Source organism: Anoplophora glabripennis, unplaced genomic scaffold (assembly GCF_000390285.2).
Source record: "Anoplophora glabripennis isolate ALB-LARVAE unplaced genomic scaffold, Agla_2.0 scaffold187, whole genome shotgun sequence".
NCBI lineage: Eukaryota > Metazoa > Arthropoda > Insecta > Coleoptera > Cerambycidae > Anoplophora > Anoplophora glabripennis.
The window spans coordinates 75,992-103,270 of record NW_019416381.1 but is presented as its reverse complement, the minus strand read 5'-3'; the positions used below and the strand labels follow the sequence as shown (position 1 = coordinate 103,270).

Below are 27,279 nucleotides of genomic sequence, written 5' to 3'. Positions count from 1 at the left end.
CAAATACATCACTGGTTTTTTTCTTAACTAGTCAGTCAAGACTACCCTTCCTGCTCTATATATATAACGTTCGTTCGTTCGTTATATATATGTACATATATCATATTCCGGGAGATTATACGTGCAAATCCGAAATCCGGGACCATACCGCTAATTCCCGGTACAATAATAACAGAAAAACCATACCCATGTGGCTAGATGTTATTTTAATATGTCGTCAAGATCTGCACTAAAATTTATGAGCACGAAACACATCAGGGTTGTCCGAATTTTCTGTCTCGTCGTGTCCGTGAAGTGCTAATTCGAAAGCTCCGCAAAATTTTTTACAATCTATGATTTTAATAAATAATACATAACGATTTTTCGTTACCTGTTCATTGTGTTTCCGTATATTATCCGAATATGCAGAATCTAACTGACTTCTTATGTTTATTTTACCTAATGACTTAAATGACCTAAATCTTTCACACTATATATTGTCCATGCTTTATCCCCATCGAAAAGTAAGCACGGAAAACAAAACAGTGTATTTTTTAAATGACATCCGCACACCCACTCTGCTTTTGTGTATACATTGTATTGTTAAATTGTCTTTTATAACTTTTACTTCGGCTTGTCCCACTATCTTCAATTTTTTAATTGTGGTGTTGGCCCACCTAATTCTTTTATTTTTAGTTTATCATCATAACGCAGAGAAATAAATAAAGTTTTATGTAAAAACGAAACGCTAATCATTTTAATAACTATAATATCCGTAGACGCCTAAACGAAAACATTCACTCGTGCCGCTCGCAGAAATAAACCATCACATACAATGAACGAAATATAACTACATTTCATTTACTGCAGCTGTGGCTGTCGTTGTTACAGCCACAAAAGCCCATATCTTCGTGTACTGGGTCACATGTCTGACTAGTCAATAAAAACAAAGGACGCATCTAACTGTTCGCTGTGAACACATTTTGTATATGAGGTTGCATATATTAAGGGGCGTAGCTCGCGTCGTAATAAATAATAATATAAGCTCCCAGATTTATTTTAGCGATTTATTTATTTTAGTAAAATTTGGCATAATTCTTGTTAATTTACACCCAAAAAGTATTTAGCTGATAACAGTGACAACTTACAGAAGAGTTAATTGTGACAACTGGCATGACAGCAGCACACTTGGTTTTTCTTTGATTGATTGCAATCATATACGGTGTGAGGCGAATGGTAATACATTTTATTTTTTTATTAATAAACGAAAAGTTTTAAAGGAAATTTGCTAGAGAGGTAAAAGTTTCTAAAAGAACCAGTTTATCTAATGCGTATTTTTGGATATCGAGTTTTTACGAAATATAAAAGTTATGGCAAAAAATGGCTTGAGGGGTGGTTATTTCAACCCCTTTCGAGGGGTTAAAATTTTCAAAAAATAGTTGAAAACTCGCATCTGATTAGTAAACAACCTGTAAAAAATTTGTTATTTGTACCTCGTTCGATTTTCAAATTACAGCCAATTTTCATAATTTTTTTGGAAACTTTGATGGCCCATATCTCTTCAGGGGTGAACATTTTACTAAGGCGATTTTTTGCAGATCGTGTTCTTTTGAACTGTAGATTCACTGGTATCATTTATGCTACTCCATTCAAAAACACCCTGTATATATACATTATACATATATACTTACTTACATAGTCTAATGTGTTTCAAATTGTAGATTAGTAAGAAACATTCTACATACTTGGATAATGAAGTAAATGATATTAAAGACAGTTAAATAAGACAAATATATAAAAACATCTTTATTTATTGTAAAAAATAAAATTATATATTTCATTAATTAGAATGGGTAAGCTGAAATGTTGCTAAATTTGTGGCACAGCCTGGACAAGTGTGCAGAGTTTCATGAACAAAAATATCACAATCTATACAAAATATTTTTTTGCAGTTTGAACATTCATAAACCTAAAAAAATATTGCGATCTATAAAAAAGAACTGAAAAGTTTGAATAAATGTATACCTGCTTATCAGTTTCCCCAAATGTTTTCTGACAGGCGAAACAGAGCACCGCCTGGTTATCAAAATTTATTTCTACATAATTAACTGCTGGAAAGAGATGATGGTAGGATCTGGCTAAGTGAGGGGCGGACACTAACGTAAGACCACATGCTCGACATTCTACAGGTAATTCACAGTATTTACTAAAACACTGCGGACAATAGTAGCCCCCAGTTGTTAACTTGCTACCCTCGTCCATACTGTCAACATGGCTGGAAAGACAAAACAGTTTAATAAAAACACGCTACTAAATAATTGCCGTTTGTAATTAATCTCAAATGCACTGACCACATGCACATAGTCAATGGTTCCTCTGATCCTTCTACGTTGATCTGGTGTGGGAAACCCATCTTAATCAAACTTGATTCTAGGCAAACAGCGGCCGGAGGTGGATCAACTTGTTGGAAAAGCAGATCCTTAAAATGACTATCATCAAGTATTACATTGTATATGCCACCAGTTTGGTTCGCCAAATATCTGCAGACGTGCACTTCAGCGGCTAAGCCTATTATAGAACATCTCACACCTTCCTGTTTTAGATTCTGAAAATAAAACATGTTTTTGAAACTAGATTTAATAATTAACACAGTTCATCATGATCAGTCAAATGATGCTATTTATTACCTACTTCAATTGTAATGTTGATGTCTCCAGGATCACATGTTGTTAAACTACCCATAATAACTAAAATTTCTCGACTGGCATGAGATGGTAATAATTTTAAAGATGACGCTGCCATTTCTAACCCATTTTGTAAAGATGGTTCCCCAACAAGTGACGTTTGATTTAAATTATTTACACATTTTATATGTTTTCTGCTATTACCAGCCAAATCACTTATTTTTTCGGCTCTTTTATTGTGCATTATAATGATACCCATTTGACTTATCGGATTTTGATCAAAGAATTCTTCAATAAAAATTTCCAAGAGCTAAAATATATGGGCAACTCAAAATATGCTGGTAGTCTATATTTTTATCTGCACTGTTAAAATATTCAAAACAAAATATAAAATAAGACAGTAGGTACATCTATATACGTTTTAAGTAATTTTTTTTAACTTGTTTTTCAGTAAACACATTTAACCATGCAAATAAACTGGAGTTTCATTTTATAAATATAGAATATAGAAATTTACTTTCAAAGTACATAGAAGCCGTGTAGGTTTTAAATCTTGACTAGACATGGAATCAGAACAATCTAAGAGTAAATATAAATGTCTCATCATTCCTAATTTTTGACTGCCTTGTTTTAAAGCTTGACGTTTTCGTTTAGCCCTTTGTATAATATCAGCTACGGAGGCTTCCAGAAATCCTTCATCATCCTCTTTGATGGCTTCCCTAAAAATATGAAATTGCAAGCTATTACGAACTTGATTTGTAATCATAGTACATACCAAGTTTTTTCATAGCCTGTTTCCCATCTGTATTCTTTAGGATCTTCCTCGTCTCCCATTTTTATTAGCTACTCAAATTAATGAACTACAATACTCAAATTGATTTGTGTTCTTAAAATATCTCGTCTCTGGTTGAAGATTGAAAAACTCAGACAGTAACCTTGTCTCTTCTCAGAGACAAACTCACTGAAATAGTGAAAAACCGAGAAAACGTAAATACCGCTAGATAGCTAAGAATTAAGAACGAAAATAAGGTTAGATTGGAACAAAAAGTTAAAAAGTAAACAAAATATCTGTCAAATGTCAAACGAGAAAAACGTCAACTGTCAAACAATTAGCCAACGGAGAAGGGAGAAGGAAGTGTTAGATACAATATTATTGAAAAAATAGGTAAGTTTATATTTATAAACAAATTTAATTTTTTGGCTACACAAAATATAAATATATTTATTTATTATTGTTATATCATTGAACATGAAATAAATTTGGAATGTGCGTTGACATGTCTTCTTCCGCTTTTAATATTGACAGACAAAAAAGCATTTCATTATAATGAGAAAGATAACAAATGGACGGTACATATCCTCGTCTACAACAATTTGATTGGTAATCTTTGTAATTCTTGCTCCAAGAAATATTAAAGATTGGAGGAAACGTGAACAGGGAATAGGTAATATGAATATGATCTGGACTGTTTTCTCCTACCTTTATATATTTTATTTTGCCTCTACTATTAAGTGAAAGGTATCCTTTTTAAATCAAAGAAAGAAATCACGTACTTTTGTTGTGATTTATTTAAAATTAATATAGCTATTTCATAAAATAAAGCAATTGCAAACTATCTAAAACAAAAAAATCTGCCCCTATCACCAAACAAGAATTTCATTTACTCATTTAAATTATAGTAAAATGAAATACGCTTATACCTACTATCCTTTAAATTGACTTTCTATTATTTAAATATACATACGTATGATTATTTAAATACCAGTACTTATCTACCTATACTTATTATGTATAATTTGGTCCTAGGATCAATTATAGGAGAAGGTAAGAACAGTAATCTGCACTATACCTATTTTATTTCTGTTTCCTCATTAAATTACGTTATTAGAATACTTTTTTACATTTTTGTAATGAGATATGTAACTGTAACTAACAATAAGTTGTTAGCTATTTATTTAATACTTGTATTTTGTATTCATATATGGAGATATCTTAAATTTGAACTGTGAGATACTTGTTGAGAACATTTAAAATTTGGTAATTTTCGATTGCTTTTCTTTGCATCTCAATGTTCCAAACATAAGCAAATCAAATATTAATTAATCAGATATGCCAACTTTACGGAAGATAGTTGTATATAATTCTAAAATTTACAGTTGTAAATATATATTTTGTAATTATTTTATAATTTATGTATTTATATTAGGATTAAAAATTTTTTACGTAGTTTAGATAAGAAATACGGCATTTCCATACTTCCCGCCATGTTTTAGTTCTTCTAATCAACACGGCAGCACTTTCGACATGTTTGGAACGCTTGTGGTGAAACTTTTAATAAAAATCAGTGAATAAGGTAAATTCAGACAGTTTATTTATCATATTTACGTTAAAGCAAAGTATATGATGCATACTATAGCCACATCTAGATTTTTTTGAAATTTTTTTCATATGTGAGATGTGCTTGCGTTCGATTTCTGTACCTTTGTGGAACCAGCCATTTTGCAATATCACATACCGATTACGATTTTTCGTAGTAGTTCGAAATTGACTAGTTTATGGCGCTAAATATAAACATTGGCCGATTTGTTCTCAAAATGCAAAAAATATTAATATATTGGCAATATTTCAGTTTGATCAGCAGAGATTTGCAGGTGACACTATTAAGAAGATAGTTGATTTGGCTACGCCGACTAGCAATGGACGAAAAAGCAGATGTTACGCCGCCAGAAGATGAAATGCCTGCTGCTGCTGCTGCCACAGACGCTATTACGAGCGCGGGAAATAGTAGTGACGACATTTTAACAACAGGCACTGATTCAATAATATCTACTGAAATAGTTGCATCTACAGAGACAGATACTTTAACACAGACACTCACAACAACAGAATCTACTACAACTTCCACCATCACCATTGAGTCTTCAGCTTCTGAAACTTCTACAACAAATATTTCTGCACCCATAGACAGTTTCATTTCTTCAGATGCTTTATCTGTAGCAGATGCTCTGACTTCTGTAGACGATTTAAGGTCCGCAGAAGAATTAACTTCTGAGAATGTTAAAGCTTCTGCAAATAATGTTATGAATAAAGTGTCTTCTATAGATACCGTGAATACCTCGCCTGTTTGTCAGTTGGAAGAGGAATTGAAAAGATTGCACGAAGGCGACCCACCAGAAGATGCAAAGGTAGAAAATACACTACCAGAGCCAGAGAAAACTCCGAATGTTGAAAAATCGGAAGTAGAGACAAAACTTCCAAAACCAGTTTCAACCTCACAGCCTACAAATAAGCCAGTGGTTGAGTTAACCAAAATAGAGGTACATCCCGAAGAAATGTTGGCTGCCGATAATGTATCGAAAGATCCAGTCTTGATTACAAGTAAGTGTTATTTATTTTTGCCATTGGCATTGTAATGAAATTAAATATGTATGATATAAAACAGTGTATGTTTATGATGATTGTTACAAAATATTTGCACTTGCAATTTTCAGAAGCACAAGAAGATTTCAAATATTTGGACGTGCTGGTATGTGGCAGGTGCCATGAAGTTTTTCATTTTGTGGAAGATTTCCAACTACATAAAAGCGGTGTACCATGCAATGACAAGTCACACTTAGTCACAACTTGTGATGGTGAAAGTAAGCCTCAAGTGTGGGGATTTACTTTGTGGAAACACAAGCAACATAAATTGCTGAAAGAGAGTGACAATGTACCATCTTCCTGGGCTGTATATCAAAAATGGTGCAAACTACCGCAGGCTGATAAAGATGCTTGGATAACCGCTGGACAGACTATACAATTTTGTTCAAAAATCAGCACTGCTAAAATTGCAGAGACGAAATCTAAAGTGGTGTCGCCGACAAAACAAGTAGAGAAGGATCCTTTAGCCCTGGATGGGTTCGGTAAGAGAATAAACTGAGGAAACTTTTCGTTGTGTCAATTTTTAACTATATTTTTTAGCAGAAAGCAACAAAGAGAATTCCATAGTAGGAAATGTAGATACTAAACCGAGTGATGTTATAAAAAAGACAATAGTGAAACCTGTGAGATTGAATAATGACGTCACAATTCTACCTAGTTCTAAGGTAATTGCATGAGTTTATATTTTGATGATTGGTTTATATTGACATTTTTGTAGTCCAGTGGAGATGCCAACTCCAATAAAGCTCTCCGTACTGTGAGAAGCACCGAAAAACGGGAATACGTGGTGGAGAGGATCGTTGCGAAGCGTTTTAATCCCAAGAGAAAAACATGGGAGTACCAAATTAAATGGGAGAACTTCTCAAGGTTTGTTATTTAAAATAAATTAGCGAAAATCGTGACAATACATTATTTTACTTTCAGCGATCAGAATACGTGGGAGCCTCTTTCCAATCTTAACCATTGTAAGCAAATGGTAGAGGAGTTTGAGGAACAGCTGAAGAAGTTGAAAGCTGAAAAAGCCAAGCAGCAGGCGGCCGGACTTGTGGCAAAGGGCAGGGGAAGGCCTTTGAAACCTTCGCCTACAATTTCAACTCCAAGTTCCTCATTCAGCAATGATTCAACACCTGGGTAAGTCAAATTTTATACATGGTGTTTGGTAAATAATGGTAACGAATCCCAATAAAATATCACTTTGGACGAATTAGAACTAAAAACCCACTAAATTGACTTATAAAATACGTTAACCAGTGGTGGAGATGCAAGAGGTTATTACCACTAGGAGGATCGGAATTTCGATGCCAGTAAGTATTCTGCAAATTTGATTAGTGTTTTTTTTTTTAATTAACAATTGATTTTCTATAATGAGTTGATTTAGATTCCTGATTTTTTTTTTATATTAAAGTGAGCCTAAAAAACCGTTAATGGGTATAGCCACTGTGACAGGCGAGAAAGTGAGCGATTTTCGTGAATTTTTTTGACCAGGAAAATTAAGGAATATGGGGATTTTTTTTTTTAATTTTATTAAGTGTATATTCAACTTGGTTCATGTAAATTTTTATTAAAAAATATTAAGTTGTTACAAAGTTATGAGCCTTGCCGTAAAGCCTTCCCCTCCATGGTCGCATTGATTTTCCAAAAACGGGTTATCTGAAAAAGAAATCAAATCGCATTAGAATCTATATGAATGTAGTTATCGTTGTATGTTGCCATTTTTTTTTAGATTTTTTACAAAATGGCAATCAACTTAAAATTTTTTTCACTTTTTTGCCCCTTTTTTCATTTAAGCAGTCTTAAAAAATAAAATTATTATTATTAATAAACAAAAAAAAAACGAATAAAACAAAAAAAATAAAAAATAAATCGGTTGATAATAAATCGAGTTATCGATGCAACCAGTTTGAACAAAGTCGTTTTGAGAAAAACGGGTTTAAAGTTTTCGGACCATTTTTCTTACTATAAAATCATGTATCTACTAACATTTATAACGAGCGTTCAAATAAAAACGTGGTCGAAGTTGGCTCTGACACATTGGACGTAGGGAGTAGCTTATAGCGACCAACTTAACCTCATTTCTCAACGAGCTGTATAGCAGCTGTCAGTTTCAATAACGTTAATGACTATATAACTTTATTTTAAAGAATAATCGTGATAACAATAACAAACAATTAAAGGAGCTGCGGAAAGTGTCCCTCTCCTTGTTATAACAATAAATTAAAGCAGCTGCTGAAAGTGTCCCCCTCCTTGTTCCAAGCACTTTTCACACCTGTTCCTCAAAGAATTAAAGACATTTTCTAAGATGCTCGGGGTATTGTTAATTTCACGAATCTTGTCTATAAGTCGAGCCTGCAAATGGTTTAAATCAGGAATAGGCAGTTCAAAAATAGTGTTTTTAAGGTAAGTCCACAAATAGAAATCACACGGCGTAATATCACATGACCTCGGTGGAAATTCATGTTCAGCATTGAGACTTATTAGTCGATTTTGGAAAACTTCCCTCAACATATTCATCGTCTCGCCTGCCGTATGTGCCCTTGCGCCATCTTGTTGAAAGTAAAAGTTTGTAATTTCGTTTTCTTCCAGCTGGTTAACGAAAGGAGCGATAATTTCTTCTCTATACCTTTGCGCAGTAAGAGTACCATTAAAAAAAATAGGTCCATAAATCCTCCTTCGATTGAGAGCACACCAAACTCCAATTTTTTGAGCGTGTAGAGGGCCCTCGATAAAAATGTTATCTGGTTTTTCAGAAGACCACATTCTCATATTCTGTGAGTTTACGTAACCACTTAAATGAAACCAGGCTTCATCAGAAAAAAAGGTGATATTATCAGGTGAAACAGGTGATATGTGTTGTTTAAAAACCATTCACAAAATACAGCCCGTCGCGGGAAATCAACTTTATGAAGTTCTTGCTGACAAGTTAAACGATAGGAGAACAAACGCAAATCTTTTTTTAACACTGTGTGGCAGGTACCGACTGATACTCCCACCATTTGTGATAAAACACGTACAGAAGTTCTTGGCGCATTTTCCATTATTTGTTGGATTTTCTTTTAATTCTTCAGTCCGCTTTTTAGGTCGGCCGCTTCCTTCTTTTCTTGTTACACTGCCCGTTCCACGAAAAACATTAACACAACGCTGAACTGCACTTTGAAAAATTTTGTACTCAACAACGCCGGGAAATTGATTTTGAAATTCTATGAAACATTCCTCAATAGAATACTTCCATATTCCATCAATCTTGCGTCCATTTCTAAAGTAGGACTCTATGATAAACACTTTTTGTTCTTGAGAAAACACCATTTTAAACGCTTTTTAAAACGAAAATATTCAAATTGATAGCGGCGATATAGCGCTTTGACAGATGACGTTTAAGTTCATTTGCTATACGCTACGCCCTACGTCCAAATTTTCAGAACCAACTTGACCACGTTTTTATTTGAATGCTCGTTACTTACATCAAACTATCGAATCCTGGGCCATATGATGGTTCTTCCTGTATATCTCCAGTGGTGTCCTTGGTATTGTTTTTTATTTTATTGCCCCTTTTGCGCACGTTTCTTTGACTGTCCCTAGTGCACCGATGATTTGTGGCATCTATACCTGCCTCACTAAAATGACTGTAAATGTCAATTTTTGGTATTTCGACTTAAAATTTTATACACATTTTCAAAGGTGTATAAAAATTTTTTTTTGATCATCACAGTGGCTGTCCCCCTTAACTAACTCGAAAACAACGTTAAAACTATTTGTTCTACAAAAACAATTTATATGAATTTTTTGAGAGAAATACATTAAATACAATGTAATCTGTCCGAAGTTCAAAAAATCATTGACAGAAATTTTGATATATTTTTTATGAGCTATTTAGGAGCTTTTGACATATTACATTGTGTTTAAAATTGAATTTCTGTTATACAATTCCCAATTTTTTACTTAACTTTAAAATTGGCTTATTCTTTGAGCAAAATGTAATAGATCTTTTTTCTCAGAAAGTCAATTGATAATAAAATCCAATCCGCTAAATACTCATTGGCCTCAAAATTTTGAAGTTTCTAGTGGCACTAACACCTTTGTATCTCCTTTACTGGTTAACATATTTTTAAGTCACCTTAGCGGGTTTTTAGTTCTAATTAGATAAATCATTGGTCTGATTTCGAGAAAATGTGATGTTTTTTCCTAATTTCAACAGCTTGTATCTATTTTGTATAAAATGAATTTTTATATCACCTGTTAAAGGGGATAACATTATTTACTTAAACTTTTTTTTTTTTAATTTTTGATTTTAATTGGTAACTTGAAATTTTAGACGGCCGACTAGAACAAGCAAGCAGAAAGCTCTGAATCAGGTCAAAGCGTGGTGCGGCAATATTTCGGACACAGATGAAGGAGGCGTGAAGAGATCATTTGAAGACGATGACAGCGATGACTCGTTTGAGAAGAAAATGAAGTATGAAGACTATTCAGACGATTCTGATGTTGACATAAAACCCAGATTGACACAGTTTAAGAAGATAGCGCCCAAACCTATACAGCCACCGGTACAAATAATCAAGAATGGAATTGGTGCAATAAGTCCTTTACCCCAAAATGTTCTGATACCAGACGCGAACGGTGTCGTCAGAATAAACCAGAAACAACTGCCTTCGTTGAGTACCGGAGTCTACATCATGTCCAAAACAGCAGGGATAATCAAACTTGATTCTACCACCTCAAAGGTGGCCACCAGTGGAGGACAAACTATCGTGAAAGTGGCTCCTAAGATAGGTCAGACGCAAATTAAAATTGTTAAAAAAGACGGGCAGACCACAACGACGAAGCAGATCATCCAGATGACACCGAATCGGTCCACGGTAAGCACACCAACAAAAACCTTCAAACCTGTCATAACAAAGGTGAAAAAAGCACCGGAAATCTCACCTAAAGTGACGATCACACCAAAGGCGACGCCCACTCTAACTAAAATAATTGTGAAGCCCAAAGAGGAGCCCAAGAAGCAGCCCCCTCCGCCTCCCCCGCCTAAAGACGATGAATCCGACGATGGCTTGGAAGAATTGCCCTTCCCCGATGAAATAAAGTTACCGGAGCCCGAGAGCCCTCCGGGTGAGTTCATTCTGGATCCCATTACTGGAAAAATAGCGGGACGGGAATACCCCGATCCTGAACCCGAACCAATACCTGAACCGGAGGAAGAGGAGGAGGAGGAGGAAGAGGAAGAATCAAAGATAGAAACCGAAGATTCTTCTTTGGAGAATATCGTTAAATTGGCAGCGGCCGATATCACCGAGGATGATCTTAAAACTGAGGAGACATCGATGGAAACAGATGAGGTTGCTCCTACCATACGAGAAGAGCAGACTCAAAAGAAGACTGAACAGACGGCGCCACCTATTGTGAGCACTCAAAGGATCCCGGTTAAGGTCACAATGACTCCAACTCTGGTCAAGAGTTCGCCTTCTATATTGAACAAAGCCTTAAGCAGCTCCAACATTCTGCGAAAGAGCTTGCTAACCTCACCTCCTCAGCCCAAGATACAACAGAGGATCCTGAACCCGTCGATTACCCCCAGGAGTCATGTGGGTTCGATCATGAGAGCTTCACCACGTAGCGCCAGCCTTATCCGCACCAGACCGATGGCACCCAAGCCCAAATTCAACATTGCCACATCGTCGGGCATCATCAAATCCCAGCATGAAATATCACCCAGGAACGTGTACTCCAAGACCACCATTTCGGGTGTGACCAGGAAAATTGGCAACACCACCATAAGGAGCACGGCGGGAGGTTTCAGTCAAAGACCCGTGGCCAGGATTGTTCAGACGGGCACGAATGTCCACAGAGTGTCTGTGTCCCCGAGGAAGGAACCGGTTATGATCCGGCAAGTGGTAGAGAGAGCCCCCGTCGTCTCTAAGCCAAAGACTGTCATTAGCATGCCATCTTTAATAGGTGAGTAAGGTTTTTGTTTATTTATTAATGGATTGCGATCACATACCTGAAATATACTGCACAAGTGAGATGTCTGCCATTTTTATGTGGTCAATACCAACTAAAAATTTATTTAGTGTAGAAACACTAAAATACCCGTATATTTTGCGGGTGACAAAAACAATTGTAAGATCCATATATACAGGGTGTCCGGAAATGATGAGCAAAAAATTCAGGGGATAATTCTAGACCGAAAATAAATCCTACCTCTTTCTATAACATTTTTTCCAAAACTGATTATTAACGAAGTTATAGGGTGTTAAAGTTAAATTTTATTTGCAGTTTTTTTTCAATACCTTTTGCCACACTCATAATATTTTGACGAAATTTCGTATATGGGGGTTTTTCGGGATGAGGATTATAAATTTGCCCACCGTTTTTTTGCATTTTGTAGAGGGCGCCACATACGAGCCTTTATTTTAATTTGAATGGTTCTAACCTTTTTGTGCTACACTTTATGCGAAATTTGAATATTTTTGTTCTCCTAACCTTTTGACATAAAAAAGGTATACTTTATTTGTTTCCATAAATCTAACAGTTTTCAAGAAAAACGCTAAAATAACATTGCTTGTATGTGATGAATACGTAGTGATGTAAAGGGGAGAACGTTCCCTTCGTGCTGTGGAGAACGTTTCGCGAACGTTCGCGCACGATAAATCGTTCATGCGCGCACGATAGATCGCTCTCCGCGAACGTTCCTCACAGAGCACACTCGGCACGAAAGAGAATTTTCAGCAGGATCACGGTCAATCAGCGCACTTCATCTGCGTGCATTGCATCATTCTGCCTCTGTGGATTCCCTTGTTTTATTTTGTTATTTGATTTAGTTAACACATTTGATTATTTGCAGAGAAAATTATATTTTCAATTTATTGCAAATTGAGATTGCAATTTGATTTTTCTTATATAAAGTTCTTTTAAATAAAAAAATATTTTATATTTAAGTTATAAGCTACTTACTATGTCAAAGCTATATTTATCTTACATTATGTCTACATACATGTATAGTCTTTCCGAAGTTAGTTGAACACGTAAAAAACGCCTGGCAATAAAATTTAATGTCATTCATAGGCGTCCCTAAAAATGTTTTCTGCTAAAGGTAAAAAATTATAAGTTGCTGGGCAGTTTGTCAACACTTGTCAAGAACTGAGATTTATAGCCCAGCGGCCCAATGCAGCTGTGTTAGATTTCATTTGGCCGTGCTCGCATTCTTCAACTGGGCGTATACATTTCTACCACCTTCACCTTTAGTTCGACCAGACCTGTATATGGGTATGGCTAAATAAATATGGGAACAAGTTTTTCAAATATTTCAGTGCCGAGTTGCTGCGTCAGCGACCGAACCTGGTACATACTGTCAACGTCTTCGTTTTTCAATTGATATTGGAAAGTCTATAACATGCATGTAAGTTTTAGCTATTTTTTATTTAATAAATATATTTTTTTTGATGTTAGAAGTTATTACTGTATTATTTGCAACATAATAATAATATGAATACACTCTTATTTTCATATGAAGCATTAGGAGTATTTTAAGCATTTACAGCATTTTGAGAATTTTGAGCATTTTCAGAAAAAAATACGAAAAGTAAGTTTCTAAATACTTCACTACACCCCAAATATAAATTCTAGCGTTTTTTTCGTTTATGCTCGTTTATTCTCGTTCATGTTCGTTCGTGCTCGGGGAACGTTCTGCAAAAATACGTGCTCGAGAATTTTACATCACTATAATACAAAATCATTTTAATTTATTTTCTACATTAAACATAGCATGCTTTGGAAACAGCGCTTAGTTGCCTTGGAAACAAGTTTGTGGAGTGGCAAAAGGTATTGCAAAAAAACTGCAAATAAAATTTGACTTTAACACCCTGTAACTCCGTTAATAATCAGTTTTGGAAAAAATGTTATAGAAAGATGTTATAGTTTTCGGTCTAGAATTATCCCCTGAATTTTTTGCTCATCATTTCCGGACACCTTGTATATCAAAAGCTGTAGGTTACTCTCGCTCCCACACTTGGCTGTGAAAAGTGATGACTTGCCATATCAAAGGCGAGCCACGTCATATTCTGAAGTCGATCTGTACAAGCCTTCTATGTGAAATTTCCACTTTAAAAAGCGTCCTTGCCAAAAATTGACTTTTTGGTGGGAGAGAGAAACCCGAAATATATCCGATATTTAGACGGAGATGGAGACAAACGTCAGTCAAGACGTCAAACTAAGTTTTGTCATTTGCCGCGTTTTTTCGGCCGATCGTTCCACAGTGAGTCGTTATTTTGCCGTTGGGCACAGTTCTGATCTTTTAGAGACGCGACATTGGTGATAAAACTTGATTTGAACATTTTCAAATTTTGCGTTTACATTAGCGAAGACCCAAGGTTTCAAATAACCCGTGCAGGCTCCACCTAGCGTTAGATCGCCGTAGCTCATTTTGTAAACTCAGGCCTGTGAAGCGAAAGGTCCGGGATTGGAATTGCGAGCGGGTCGCATTTTCTCTTTTTTTTTTTGGGAAAATGTTATATATTATTTACCAACACACAGAGAACGCACCGTGGAGCGGTGCTCGAGTCGCCCGTAGCGCGGCCCGAGGGCCGAAGGTCTGAGAGAAAGGTCAAGCCTGCGTCAGCGGACTTGCCTACCTTTCAAGTATCTAGTAAAATGCCAACATATAATTGATTTCCATCTCATGCGCCTTTCTGATATTAGGATGTTCGAGGAACATGTATTAAATTTATTTAAATAATAGGCGTATAGTATACGAAAATATGCCTTTTCCTCTTTATAAGTCGTTCTCGTACATGTAGAGATCTCTCGTCATCAAATTCTTCATCATCGGAATTTTGGGAACTATTTATGACTGGCAAAGAAACATAAAAATATTTATATTCTGGAGGAATGACTGCATCTTTGCCTTGACAGATAGACAATAAATTGTTATACTTTAATTTATTTATAGGAAGTTTTTCAGAATATGGTGATGTTGTAACATTGACCGGGTGTTTAGGACACTTACAAAAAACCAAAAACAACACAATTTTTATCTACAAACATTCACAAATTTAACCAAATGTAAGGTTGTGTGAAATTTACTACATCAGGGCGTATAAGCTAATACTGTCTAGCAGGCGTAAAAGAAATTAGAAGGGCATATGAGCATATGCCTTTTTGATATAGTTTTGTAAAATTGGTTCATACGCCTAAGTAAAATGCGTTAGAATAGAGTGTTGATGTTTATGAATATATATATGCCCTTCTGATATATTAAATGAATTGATTAAATGAGGTCATACGCCCTAAAAACCCAAAACCGACTATAGTGGCTCTAATATGATGCCCTCGATATTATTTACTAACCCACAAAGAATACACTGCGTGCGGCCCGAGGGAAAGGTCACTTGCCTACCTTTTTAGTTATTATTATTAAACTTGGAATTTTAGTTTAAAACTATTTAAGAACTGAGATCAGAGTGTAATTATGTATCAACTAAGCAAAATAAAATTGCTGCAACATTGCCATCAATTTAAAAATTAAACTAAAGTTGTAAAAGTTTTTATGGCAGGTTTGCAAGAAATTTGCAACAAAGTTGTAATGATCACAAAATAACTTTGCGAGAAAACATTAATTTAGCAAGTTTGTTGTAAACTTGTCAGTAATCATATTGAATCTGATTGAATGATAAATAAAATATCATTAATAGTAACGTGGTTTGAAAGATGGCAATATACTGCCAGTTCTAAAACTTCTTCAATTGGTGATTGGACGGTATTTTTGAATAGGGATATTTGACCTTAATTTTAATTTATTCGGAAAACAACCAGTTTGCAAAGAAGTATTAACAAATATTAAAAAATATGTGACCAATTGACTTGATATAATGCTTTAATACTAATGAATTCAAAACCATATAGATACTACTTTACTGTACTACACTTGACCTAAGCAGATTTATTTTTACCTGGTGAACTTATTTTTGAATACTCTGTATATGACGGTGTTATAAAAATTTATAATACACCGTGTATCCAAGTTTTAATCGGAAAACTTAATTAGGTGAAAATCACGAATGTTCAGCATTTTCACAAAAATGTTTGGGAATGGTGAACATTTTCAAAAACATAAAACATCTTGCATTTCTTAACTTTATATTTATTTATATCATGTAGAAATGTAGAACATATATTCTCAGATCCTTCACTCGTGTGTGTGTGTTTATTTACACTTGTTTGTGTGTAATTAAAATTTGCCAAAAATTAATTCTCTCATTTACAACACAATAATTAGATATCAGATGTCATTAGTCTATGTCAAAGATGATATATTTTTTATAATGTTGATGCTAAAGATGCTACATTGCAAAGGTAAATTAAAAGTAACGATCAGTGTTTTTTTTTTATATAATTGTCATTTTTTATCTATATACCGGCTTTAAAATAATTTTTGTTTAGGTGACGATGAATCAGTACCTTCTCCACCGCCAATAGCAGAGGTGACCAAGTCGCCCACACCCCCTGCTCCTTCTCTTCCAATCGCGACAGCCTCTCCTGTGGCGGATACCCCTCCAACGCTAACACCCACACCTCCCGCGGAAACGCCCGTAGAGGCGCCTATTGAACCGGTAACAGAAGCCGGTGCTAACAACGTGACGACAGACATTTCATCCTTCACGCTAACCGATAATGAGAACCCCATCTTCATAACCGGAGATGACGGGACAGTGTATCAAGTGGCAGGCCAGAATGAGCACGGTCAGACTATTCTGTTAACGCAAGGCAGCGACGGACAACAGCAATGTTTGCTAGTGACAAACGAGGTAGCAGAGACAATGGATACTTCAGAGGATGCTCAGGCCGATATTGCAATGCCGGAGATACCGACTAATGTGACGGAACCACTTTCTGTTAAGACAGACGAAGACGTGTCAGACCAGGTTGTCGCACAAGTTGTGAGAGCAGAACCACCAAGTCCAGGTGAGTCCATTTATATTGTTATATAACATGTATTACATTACCGTATTAGGAACACATTTCCGTAACTGATAAATTGAAAACTAAAATGAATGTAATAAAATGAAGGGGTGAGGTATTCAGTCATTTTCATTTTGCCTAATTTGGTGGTAACAGGTGGATTGATATTATGTGTTTATCTGCACTAGGTCATTAACAGTGAGATTCACAAACTAAACACAGTGCTTTAAAAGATGAATACTTTTAAAAATATTGTACTAAAAACACTTTTTCAATGTTTTGTGCTTGACATAAAAAAATATATGGGTACTTTAAAATATGTCGCAGAGTTATACAAATGCAATTTGTTCTTACAAAATTATTTTCCCTTGCAGTTTCACTCTCTGCCACTCTAGTAATTCCATACAGTTTTTAAAAAAAGTAACAGACAACACTGTTAAGCACGTATATCAACCGAGTTCGGGAACTGTTCAGTGGTGGCTTAGACTTTAAGTGAAGTTTTAAAAAAATGAAAAATTTACTCAACTATGCTATGATTTAAAAAAATAATAATTTTAGAGTAGTATTCTGGGGAACGCTTACTGTTACTGTTATAAACATCCCCAATTTAAAGTAACACCCTGTATATAATAAGCAGATCATTGTAGTTATTGTTTTACATCAGAAGTGGGATTCTTTTGAACAAAAGATATCAAATAATGTTCTAGATGTGGTATGATTAGAGCTCAACATTCAAAATCAGTGATGTGACTAAGAAATCTAATATTATTTAATTGTTAAAGATAATAATTAACTTATTTTGCTGTAAGTTACAGATTTTGTAGTCTTCTTCTAAACAAGCATTTAATAGAAAGAATAAAAGGTGCTTCAGTTAAAGGTAACATTTTAAAAGATAAATAAAACCCGTTGTTTTTTGAAAAACTGCTATTTTTATTTTGTTATAATGCTAAAACATTGGCATTAAACATGAAAAATTATATCGGCTAAATGACCACCACGAGCAGCCTGGTAGACTTCTGCCCTTTTGATAAAATTGTTCATTGTTCTTCGGCATAAGTCCTGTGGAAGCTCACAAATAACGTGGCGAATCTCGTCCTTTAGCTCTGGAATTGTTCTGGGATTATTGGCATAAACTTTTTGTTTCACATAGTCCCAAAGAAAAAAATCCAATTGCGTGATATCACACGTCCTTGGTGGCCTATTTTGATTGGCGAAAGAGAAATAACGCAGTCGGGAAATTTTGTGTATAACAATTGCAACATTTCTGCGTGGCATGTGGCACCGTCTTGTTGGAACCACATGTCTTCCGGATCGATGTTCTGCAATTCATACCAAAAAAATTCCTTAGCATGTCCCGATAACGTTCACCATTAACTGTTTCGGCATCACCTTGATCATTTTGAAAAAAGTATGGCCCTATCACTCCGCCGACCCAAAATGCGCACCAAACTGTAACTTTTCGTGGATGCATTTGGTGTTCCTACCTTGTGAATTTTCAAAACTCCAAATTCGACAATTGTGTTTGTTTACGTATCCGTTTAGTTGAAAATGTGCTTCATCGCTGAATATAATTTTGCTTGAAAAATTGTTATCAACTTGGTGATACTGAAATACCCAATCAGCAAAGACCCGACACTGTCTATGATCGGTTGTCTTTAATTCCCGAGTTAATTGAATCTTGTAGGGATGCTTGTAGTGCAGATCTTTTTTTAAAATACGCTGCGTGGTGCAAAGGTCCAATTGCTGAGAACGACGGCAAATGGAAGTTGACGGATTGTCACGTACACTGTTTCTCACTGCTGCGACATTTTCGATTGATCGACCACTATGAGGACGTATTTGTTTTTGGCCATCCAACACTGATCCGATTTGGTCAAATTTTTGGATTAATTTCTTAACAGCAGCTCAAGATGGACGGTTATGGTTACCGAAGTAACCTCGCAATGCACGAATCGTGTATTTTCTCCATTTCGAAAATAAGTTTTAACAATTAAAATACGTTCTTCTGTGGAATACCACTCCATAATCATAAATGTCAATACTTACTAATGACACATGTCAAAATTCAGATCTTTATTTTTGCTAGGAAACCCGTTTTGCCATATTTAAATTGTAACCTTGAACTGAATCACCCTATATATTTTAAAAGCAATGTTCTACATTTAAAAATATAATATTTTCATATGTAGAATACTGATGTATTGTAGTATTTCCTTCATGTAAATACTGCAAAATGCAAAAAGTCATTGCTTACGTGCTAATAAATATGGCACTAAAATATGTCTTGTTGGTATTCTTCCAATAATTACTTTCGTCTACAGTTATCCACATTTTTTTCTACTTTTGTCCCATTGTGTATTACTCTCAGTGTGTTCGTTTGTGCTATGCGTGTGATAATACAGCCAACGGCTTTGGACTTGGACTAATGGTCACTTAGCTACATATTTGTATCAAAATAACGAGAATTCATTATCAACCCCATGCATCGGAATATTACAAGCACTGGAAATAAAAATTATGTCATAAAAATAACCAGTATGGTAGCTGTAATAGTTGTTTTTTTATGCATTTGACTTTCAATATGTTTTTTACGCTGATTGGAATTCCAGCCTAACAAAATTGATTCTCAAACACTATATTTAATAAATCAATTTAATATGCGAAGCATTTTAAAATTTCTTAAGGTGTGCCTGTATCAACCTATGTCTAACTTTAATTATAAGAGAATCACATTATTATTTTATTTCTACAATAAACATTGTTTATTTTTATCTTTCAGGTGGCACCCACAAAGTGGTGGTGATGTTGCCAGATGGCAATTTGATGGTAACTCAGGTGTCTCCAGAAGAGTACGCCAGCCTAGAGTTGGAGTAATGTTTCAGTTCAAATAAGCTTATTTATAATTTAAAGCATGAGTTAATTGAAATTGAGGTTACTGGAAAGATAGGGATACAGCTTTAGGCCAAATTATTAAAGATTTTCAGATGGCTTGGCCGATTCTCAGCAATCCTTGGATTTTTCGGGGAACTGTTTAAGTTTTTTCAATGTTTTTTTTATTTCAAAAAAGAAAATAAAGTTTTTATCACAACTTCCCTCTCTTTTTAGTAGATCCCGACGTACCATAAGTTTCTCATAAAATTTCTATTCCGGGAATATCTTTTAGTGAAACGCCCTGAATAGCATTTGGTGTATTTATTTAGTTTTTAATGAATGAACATTTTTGCAGATGCATTATATAGTTTTTGACAGATTATATCTGAGGTAATTGTAAAAGATATGAAAGTTGTATTATAATTGATTATAAACAGTTCAGTTGTAAATATTTGTATTTATCTATGTATTAGGTAAGTGATGTTTAAGAAATACAATTTTTTAGTAATTAATCTTTTTCAATGTGTAGATAATAAACGTAAAACAAATTAATTTAAACAGAAATGATGGGTCTGAGGTATAAACAAATAAACGACTTTTGTTAAGTAAACTACTGGGTGCCCCAAATTGCATAAACCCAACTTTATCTGGTGATAGTATCTACGATGCAGGTTTTGTCCTTGATCCAATCGGCCCCACGTTGGGCGCCGTATCTAAGATCTTGACTTCAGCAGAGTGCGCTGGGAAGCCAAATTTATGTGGTGTAGATAAACTTATTTTTTGTTATGTGTGGGTCCCTTTTCATCCGAACAGGAGAATAAGATGAGGGATGCTCGAATTTTTTCTAATTTTGTGTCGGGGGTCTTGCGAGTTTTGTTTGTGATTTTATAATGAGGATAATTTTGATTCCATTTTCTAGCAATTCTTCATGGTTACAGTTCTATATTTTTCTTAATCCTTTACTAAAGGTAAGTGTAACCCCAGTAAATTTTTCCACTTGTAGAGACGTAATTACTGATTTTTTATTGATTTCTTCACTAAGAGTTAGGTTAGATCAAATAATGAATAATTAATTTTTTTATTAACTATATTTACAATTATGACTACGATTAATAAATAATATTAAGATTAAGGTAAATACTAATTAAAATGTATTGATAAAACTAATACAATAAATAAAGTAATATACAGTATGTCCATGGATTGAGTGCACGTGGGGTGTAAATAGGGTTGCCAGATGTCCCGTTTTTTCCGGGACTGTCCCGTTTTTCGGAAGTTTGTCCCGTGTCCCGGGCAAGGTATTAACGGGACGCATATTGTCCCGTAATTTAACTTTGACATAAATCCAGTGGCCACTGCTGCGCGCGCAAGCTCAGGTAGTGGAGAGTGGGAATATGATTAAAATCGCCGCAAGTCACAACCAGCTGCAGTCTGCAGTCAACAGCGTACGGTGTACCTATGCATTGCCATTATAGCAGTCTAATTGTGAATTTTTCGACTGCTTAAGTGTTTAATTTTATTTATATGCAATGAATAATCCTAGTAGCAGCAGCGGAAGCGGAGTTGGTGATCCCGTTCCACCAAAAAAATCGAAACGATTGTGTTCATATAAAAGTGAATGGGAAAAAATGAAACCTTTCAGTGAATGGTTGCGAAATTCCTATGATAGTCAGAATAAGGCTTTCTGTAAATGTTGTCGGAAAGAATTTTCCATAGGGCATGGTGGAGAGAATGATTTAAAACAGCATGCAGCTTCAAAAAGTTACAAAGATAATGCTATTAGAGTAAAGCAAAATAATTTAATAAATACATTTTTCGAAAAAAAAGACGAGCCACTTAACGTTCAAGTACTTGCTGCTGAGGCTACCCATGTTTATCATATAGTTAATCACCATCAGTCATACTTATCCAATGATTGTATGTCAAAATTATTTGCCGTTTTATTTCCTGATTCAAAAATTGCAAATGGTATTGCCTGTGGACGGACAAAGGCAGAAGCTATAGTTAAATCAGTTTTAGCTCCGACATCTCTGGAATATGTTGAAGTATTGAAAGAAGATGGTGGTGTCTATTTTTCAATTTCGTCGGATGCATCAAATAAAGGTAGTACAAAAATGTTTCCTATATGTGTACGATACTGGACAATCGAAGAGGGAATTCAAAATAAATTGTTGGATTTTTACGAGGATCCGAATGAGAAGTCAGACGATATTTCAAACCAAATATTACGCAGGCTTGAATTGTTTGGACTTAAAATTGAGAATGTATCTGCATATAGTGCCGATAATGCCAGCGTTAATTTTGGTATTCACCATTCTGTATATCAATCTTTAAAAGGCAGTAACTTTCGAATTCTGGCAGCTGGTTTCCCTGCTCATATATGTCATAATTCTGCAAAACATGCTTGTAACAAATTAACAGTTGACGTAGAGATAGTTGTTATTAAAATATATAATTACATTAAAGGAAGTGGGCATTCAAAAAGAGTAAAAGAATTCAAAGAGATTTTTTATTTTCTTGAAATTGAATATGAATCCCTGCTTCGCCACATTTCCACCAGATGGCTTAGTCTTCTTCCGGCACTAGACAAACTAATTAGTTTCTGGCCAGCGGTAAAGTTTTTTTTTCTGTAACTGGGAGCCGACAAATGTCCTGCTGTTCTTTGGAAAATATTTAAAAGCGACGAAAGTGATCAATCTTCTGAAGACACTTGTACAGTAATCGAAATATATTTGTACTTTTTACAAAATGCACTGCGTATATTCCAAGAAACTATATTGTGGCTTGAAAAATCAGAAGCTACGTCATTTGAACTGTATTCAAATATCAATTCTTTGAAAATTAAATTAAGACAGCGAAAAGAAGATAAATTTTTTGGCTACAAAGCAGGAGTGGCACTTTAGAAAATGTCTAGTACGCTAAAAGCAACTGTAACAAATGAATTTCTGTGTTTTTACACTACTGCAATAAACTATCTTGATAAGTGGTTTCCTTTTGACGAAACTTCATACCTGTTCAAAATAATTCCATTAGCTTTAAATTATGACACGTCCGATATTAGTTTTTCACTTTTAACTGATATAGTGGAAATGCTGCAACTAAATATTGACTATGATAGTTTATACGAAGATTTTAGCGCCATTAAAACGATTATTCCCTCTGTTAGAAAAATGTCTGGAAGTGTAAGCAAAAAATGGCAAGTACTATTTAAAACGAAACAAGATTTTCCCCATCTTAAAAAATTATTGCAGTTTTTATTCAGCATCCCAGTTAGNAGACAAATTTAGGGGACCCGTATTTTTTACTTTTGCCAACTGGCCCTCTCTTTTGGAGTTACAGCCCCCTGAAATCTGCCTCTAATATTTTTCTCTTTTGAGATTATCACCCTGTACATTATCACAAAAAATAAATGCGATTTTAGGTCTGGGTACATGATTAATAAATAATATTAAGATTAAGGTAAATACTAATTAAAATGTATTGATAAAACTAATACAATAAATAAAGTAATATACAGTGTGTCCATGGATTGAGTGCACGTGGGGTGTAAATGACAAAAATTTTTCCAGTTGAAATTTGATTTTCTGGGCACCATCTCTGCTTGGTCTTAAACAAGTTGAAAAAATTAGTCCAACTAATTAATGTACAGGGTGTTTTACGATGAATTTTCAAAATTGGTCAAGAGTAAAGTACCTTTGTTTTTAAAAATATCAAAAATATTAAGAAAGTTATTGAGAATTAAAAGTTATGACAAGATTGTCAGTTTTCGATTTGATCAGTTAACTTTGTTTTTTTTTTTACTTTCAACAAGACGGACATCTAGCGCATTTAACCCGAATCATTCAAGAATGGCTAGATGGTCAATTTCCTGGGTGGTGGATTGGGCAAAATGGCCCAATTCCTTGGCCTACTAGAGGTCCAGATTTAACTCTGATGGACTTTTATTTATGGAGTTATCGCAAGCAGAAAGTCTATGGGTCCTTGTTAAATAACGATTTATTTGAATTGAAACAAAGAATAAAAGATAAATTAATGCCATTCCCATTCAAGAAATCCAAAACGCCTACACGGAATTTACTATGAGCGCTGAGCGATGTGTAATGGTTGGTGGCAGCACATTTGAATGACCAATATATTATTTGTTTATTTATACAGGGTGTCCCGAAATTCATGCAACAAAATTTGGTCATATATTCTTAAGACAAATTTAGGGGACCCGTATTTTTTACTTTTGCCAACTGGCCCTCTCTTTTGGAGTTACAGCCTCCTGAAATCTGCCCCTAATATTTTTCTCTTTTGAGATTATCACCCTGTACATTATCACAAAAAATAAATGCGATTTTAGGTCTGGGTACATGATTAATAAATAATATTAAGATTAAGGTAAATACTAATTAAAATGTATTGATAAAACTAATACAATAAATAAAGTAATATACAGTGTGTCCATGGATTGAGTGCACGTGGGGTGTAAATGACAAAAATTTTTCCAGTTGAAATTTGATTTTCTGGGCACCATCTCTGCTTGGTCTTAAACAAGTTGAAAAAATTAGTCCAACTAATTAATGTACAGGGTGTTTTACGATGAATTTTCAAAATTGGTCAAGAGTAAAGTACCTTTGTTTTTAAAAATATCAAAAATATTAAGAAAGTTATTGAGAATTAAAAGTTATGACAAGATTGTCAGTTTTCGATTTGATCAGTTAACTTTGTTTTTTTTTTACTTTCAACAAGATGGACATCTAGCGCATTTAACCCGAATCATTCAAGAATGGCTAGATCGTCAATTTCCTGTGCGGTGGATTGGGTAAAATGGCCCAATTCCTTGGCCTACTAGAGGTCCAGATTTAACTCTAATGGACTTTTATTTATGGAGTTATCGCAAACAGAAAGTCTATGGGTCCCCGTTAAATAACGATTTATTTGAATTGAAACAAAGAATAAAAGATAAATTAATGCCATCCCCATTCAAGAAATCCAAAATGCCTACACGGAATTTACCATGAGCGCTGAGCGATGTGCAATGGTTGGTGGCAGCACATTTGAATGACCAATATATTATGTTTATTTATACAGGGTGCCCCGAAATTCATGCAACAAAATTTGGTCGTATATTCTTAAGACAAATTTAGGGGACCCGTATTTTTTACTTTTGCCAACTGGCCCTCTCTTTTGGAGTTACAGCCTCCTGAAATCTGCCTCTAATATTTTTCTCTTTTGAGATTATCACCCTGTACATTATCACAAAAAATAAATGCGATTTTAGGTCTGGGTACATTATAGTTAAGGGGTTAATAAAGGAAAAACCAGGAATACACTTAGATAAAATAATTGCATTTAATATTAATAATTAGAATAAGCATATAAAAAAAATACAGTTAAATATTTTCCTATTAATAAATAATATGAAGAATGCACCTAAATTGGAGAATGCTAAAAATTATTTGTTCTTTAAAGCTTTGATCCTCGAATCAAGGCTAAGAACTGTCGAGTTGATCTCATTCAGATTCATAGCGAAACTCTGTTGGACTCCTTGCAGAAGCGTTTTATTGTTGTCCACACTTCCTGCTATTTCTGACTGCACCACTTCAATCTGTGTCAGAGTTTTCGCAAAGTCCGTAGCTAAAGTCAATAAACCGATAAGTAATGTTTTAATTTAAGAAACATTAAATAATGTACGAATGCTAGTAAATTTATGAATTATACACACCTCTATTATGTAGTGCCTCCAGAGCCTTAAGCCTTGCTATTGTTTGAGGCAATAACTTTGATATGTTTTCACTATTTTTTACCAATTCATATAATTCCAAGATCTAAAACAAAGAGTTAATAAGTAGTAGAAGGAGATGACTTCCAAGAGTATACCATTTTATCTTTCTCTTCATCTTGTTGTAGCTGCTTTTTTTTCTCAGTAATGCCCTCTAGTTTCTGCGCAAGAGCACCAAGTCGCCCCTCGATGTGATCCAATTGAGAAGAGTCCAAGAGACTAGCCGTCGCACTTAAGTATTCAGCTGTCTCCAACAGACTTCCTAAAAAACTTTTAATTACACAGTAGTTCATAATAGGCCAATGTATAATTTACCTTTTGTCACGGCTGCTGTTAATCTTGACAATTTATCAGATGAAGTTCCAAGTACAGATTCTAATTTGTGGAGTCTGGTCTCTAATTCTGCTATCCTAGTTGTTTGGGCCAAACTGGCATGTTCTGGTTTGTAAGTGAACTGATAAATTATACCCGAATCATCGGATTCTACTTGGGATTCAGGTTTTTCTTTGATAGCATCTTTATATTGTTGTATTTGAGACATCAGTTTTCTAAAAGAATATAATTTTCAATTGCAACTGAATGAAATATAACTAAATTGACCTACTTAATTTGAGCGCCTTGAGGATCAGATATCTTAGAAATAATCTCTTCGCCCAACTCTTCCTCCAACTTTAAATCGGCCAACGTTTTAAGGGAATGTTCTACCTGCTGAGTTGAGACCAAACAGTTCATTTCCTCCCCGTTCTTGTTTTTCTGTGCTTCACTAATCTCCTCTAGTAACTCCTTCATCTCGCACTGCAGCCTATGGTACTTTTGAACCGAAGTTTCTTTATCTCCTGGTCCAACCAATTCCCAATCACCACTGGTAGCGTCATATCCAATGCGAATTTTCTTACCTACTCTTGAAGAGAAATCAACGTTAGAAGCATTAAGAAATTTGCCTTTGAACTTGTTGTAAGCATCGCCGACTGAAATATGGATTTTTTCAATAGGTTCGTTTTCTTCCTCGTAAAAGTCGGCAATCTGCTCTGATTCTGGCAACTCATTTGCCTCATAAACATCAGGTTCATCGTGAGCCTAAAACAAGTGAATGATTAAAAAAAAAACTAAAAGTATAAATAATATACTCAAGTGGCACTTACGATTCCTGGTAAGTCAGCATATTTTGGATCAGCCATTTTGATGTTAAATTAAGTTAAAGTCAAAATTTTACCCCAAATTTATTTAAAAGAACTATTTCATAGAAAACGGGATTTATTTGACAACTGTTAAATTTGACAGCTGTCAGCTGTCAACATATGAATCATTGGGCGTTTTATGCACGTTTTATGAGTATAAATATTTTTTCTTTTCTCTTCTTTTATAAAAATTGGAAAGTAAAATCGCTACAGTGAAGTATAATATATTCTGTGATTATGTGTAACTTCTAACTTCTTAAATTTAAAAATATATATTAGGTAAATGGTTATCTACTATATCGATTATCAATATTATCACAACTCCTAATATACAGGTCAGGCTTAGCACTATTGAATGAATAGGACCGTCGTAAGACATTTTACTTGTTTACCATCTTTTCAGATACAGACAGAGAATGAAATAATGAGACA

At 34.7% G+C, this 27,279-nt stretch overlaps 3 protein-coding genes across 5 annotated transcripts; 1 reads left to right on the top strand and 2 right to left on the bottom strand.

Annotated features, from left to right (window-relative positions):
* Positions 1-1,795: 1,795 nt before the first annotated feature.
* Positions 1,796-3,705, bottom strand: LOC108906724 (general transcription factor IIH subunit 2). Its single transcript, XM_018710063.1, has 6 exons — positions 3,439-3,705; positions 3,181-3,382; positions 2,671-2,973; positions 2,331-2,584; positions 2,005-2,254; positions 1,796-1,948 (listed from the first exon to the last, which is right to left on the bottom strand). The coding sequence occupies exons 1-6, from the start codon at positions 3,495-3,497 to the stop codon at positions 1,820-1,822; spliced, it is 1,197 nt and encodes a 398-aa protein (XP_018565579.1). The 5' UTR covers positions 3,498-3,705; the 3' UTR covers positions 1,796-1,819.
* A 1,244-nt stretch (positions 3,706-4,949) lies between these two features.
* On the top strand, positions 4,950-20,121 carry LOC108906725. 3 transcript variants are annotated; one of them, XM_018710067.1, is made up of 9 exons: positions 4,950-5,017; positions 5,294-6,042; positions 6,156-6,566; positions 6,628-6,749; positions 6,803-6,951; positions 7,009-7,215; positions 10,394-12,030; positions 16,513-17,034; positions 19,811-20,121. In XM_018710067.1, exons 2-9 carry the CDS (start codon positions 5,361-5,363, stop codon positions 19,903-19,905), a joined length of 3,825 nt encoding a protein of 1,274 aa, XP_018565583.1. In that variant the 5' UTR covers positions 4,950-5,017; positions 5,294-5,360; the 3' UTR covers positions 19,906-20,121. The 3 variants fall into 3 exon arrangements, with proteins under 3 accessions (XP_018565583.1, XP_018565580.1, XP_018565581.1); XM_018710064.1 differs by having other exon boundaries at positions 6,625-6,749; XM_018710065.1 differs by having other exon boundaries at positions 4,951-5,017; positions 5,316-6,042; positions 6,625-6,749.
* Positions 20,122-25,240: 5,119 nt separating this feature from the next.
* On the bottom strand, positions 25,241-27,045 carry LOC108906726 (dynactin subunit 2). Its single transcript, XM_018710068.2, has 6 exons — positions 26,812-27,045; positions 26,274-26,746; positions 25,985-26,217; positions 25,768-25,931; positions 25,613-25,715; positions 25,241-25,524 (listed from the first exon to the last, which is right to left on the bottom strand). Exons 1-6 carry the CDS (start codon positions 26,845-26,847, stop codon positions 25,343-25,345), a joined length of 1,191 nt encoding a protein of 396 aa, XP_018565584.1. The 5' UTR covers positions 26,848-27,045; the 3' UTR covers positions 25,241-25,342.
* Positions 27,046-27,279: the final 234 nt, after the last annotated feature.

Coding starts and splice junctions, on each gene's coding strand:
- LOC108906724 (XM_018710063.1), bottom strand. CDS start 3,497: ATGGGAGACGAGGAAGATCCTAAAGAATACAGATGGGAAACAGGCTAT. Junction 2,974..3,180: donor GGCTTCTATGTACTTTGAAA/GTAAATTTCTAT, acceptor CATATATTTTAG/CTCTTGGAAATTTTTATTGA. Junction 2,255..2,330: donor CCATTGACTATGTGCATGTG/GTCAGTGCATTT, acceptor TTGTCTTTCCAG/CCATGTTGACAGTATGGACG.
- LOC108906725 (XM_018710064.1), top strand. CDS start 5,361: ATGGACGAAAAAGCAGATGTTACGCCGCCAGAAGATGAAATGCCTGCT. Junction 6,043..6,155: donor AGATCCAGTCTTGATTACAA/GTAAGTGTTATT, acceptor TGCAATTTTCAG/AAGCACAAGAAGATTTCAAA. Junction 6,567..6,624: donor TTTAGCCCTGGATGGGTTCG/GTAAGAGAATAA, acceptor TATATTTTTTAG/CAGAAAGCAACAAAGAGAAT.
- LOC108906726 (XM_018710068.2), bottom strand. CDS start 26,847: ATGGCTGATCCAAAATATGCTGACTTACCAGGAATC. Junction 25,932..25,984: donor AACAGCAGCCGTGACAAAAG/GTAAATTATACA, acceptor AAAGTTTTTTAG/GAAGTCTGTTGGAGACAGCT. Junction 25,525..25,612: donor GGAGGCACTACATAATAGAG/GTGTGTATAATT, acceptor TATTGACTTTAG/CTACGGACTTTGCGAAAACT.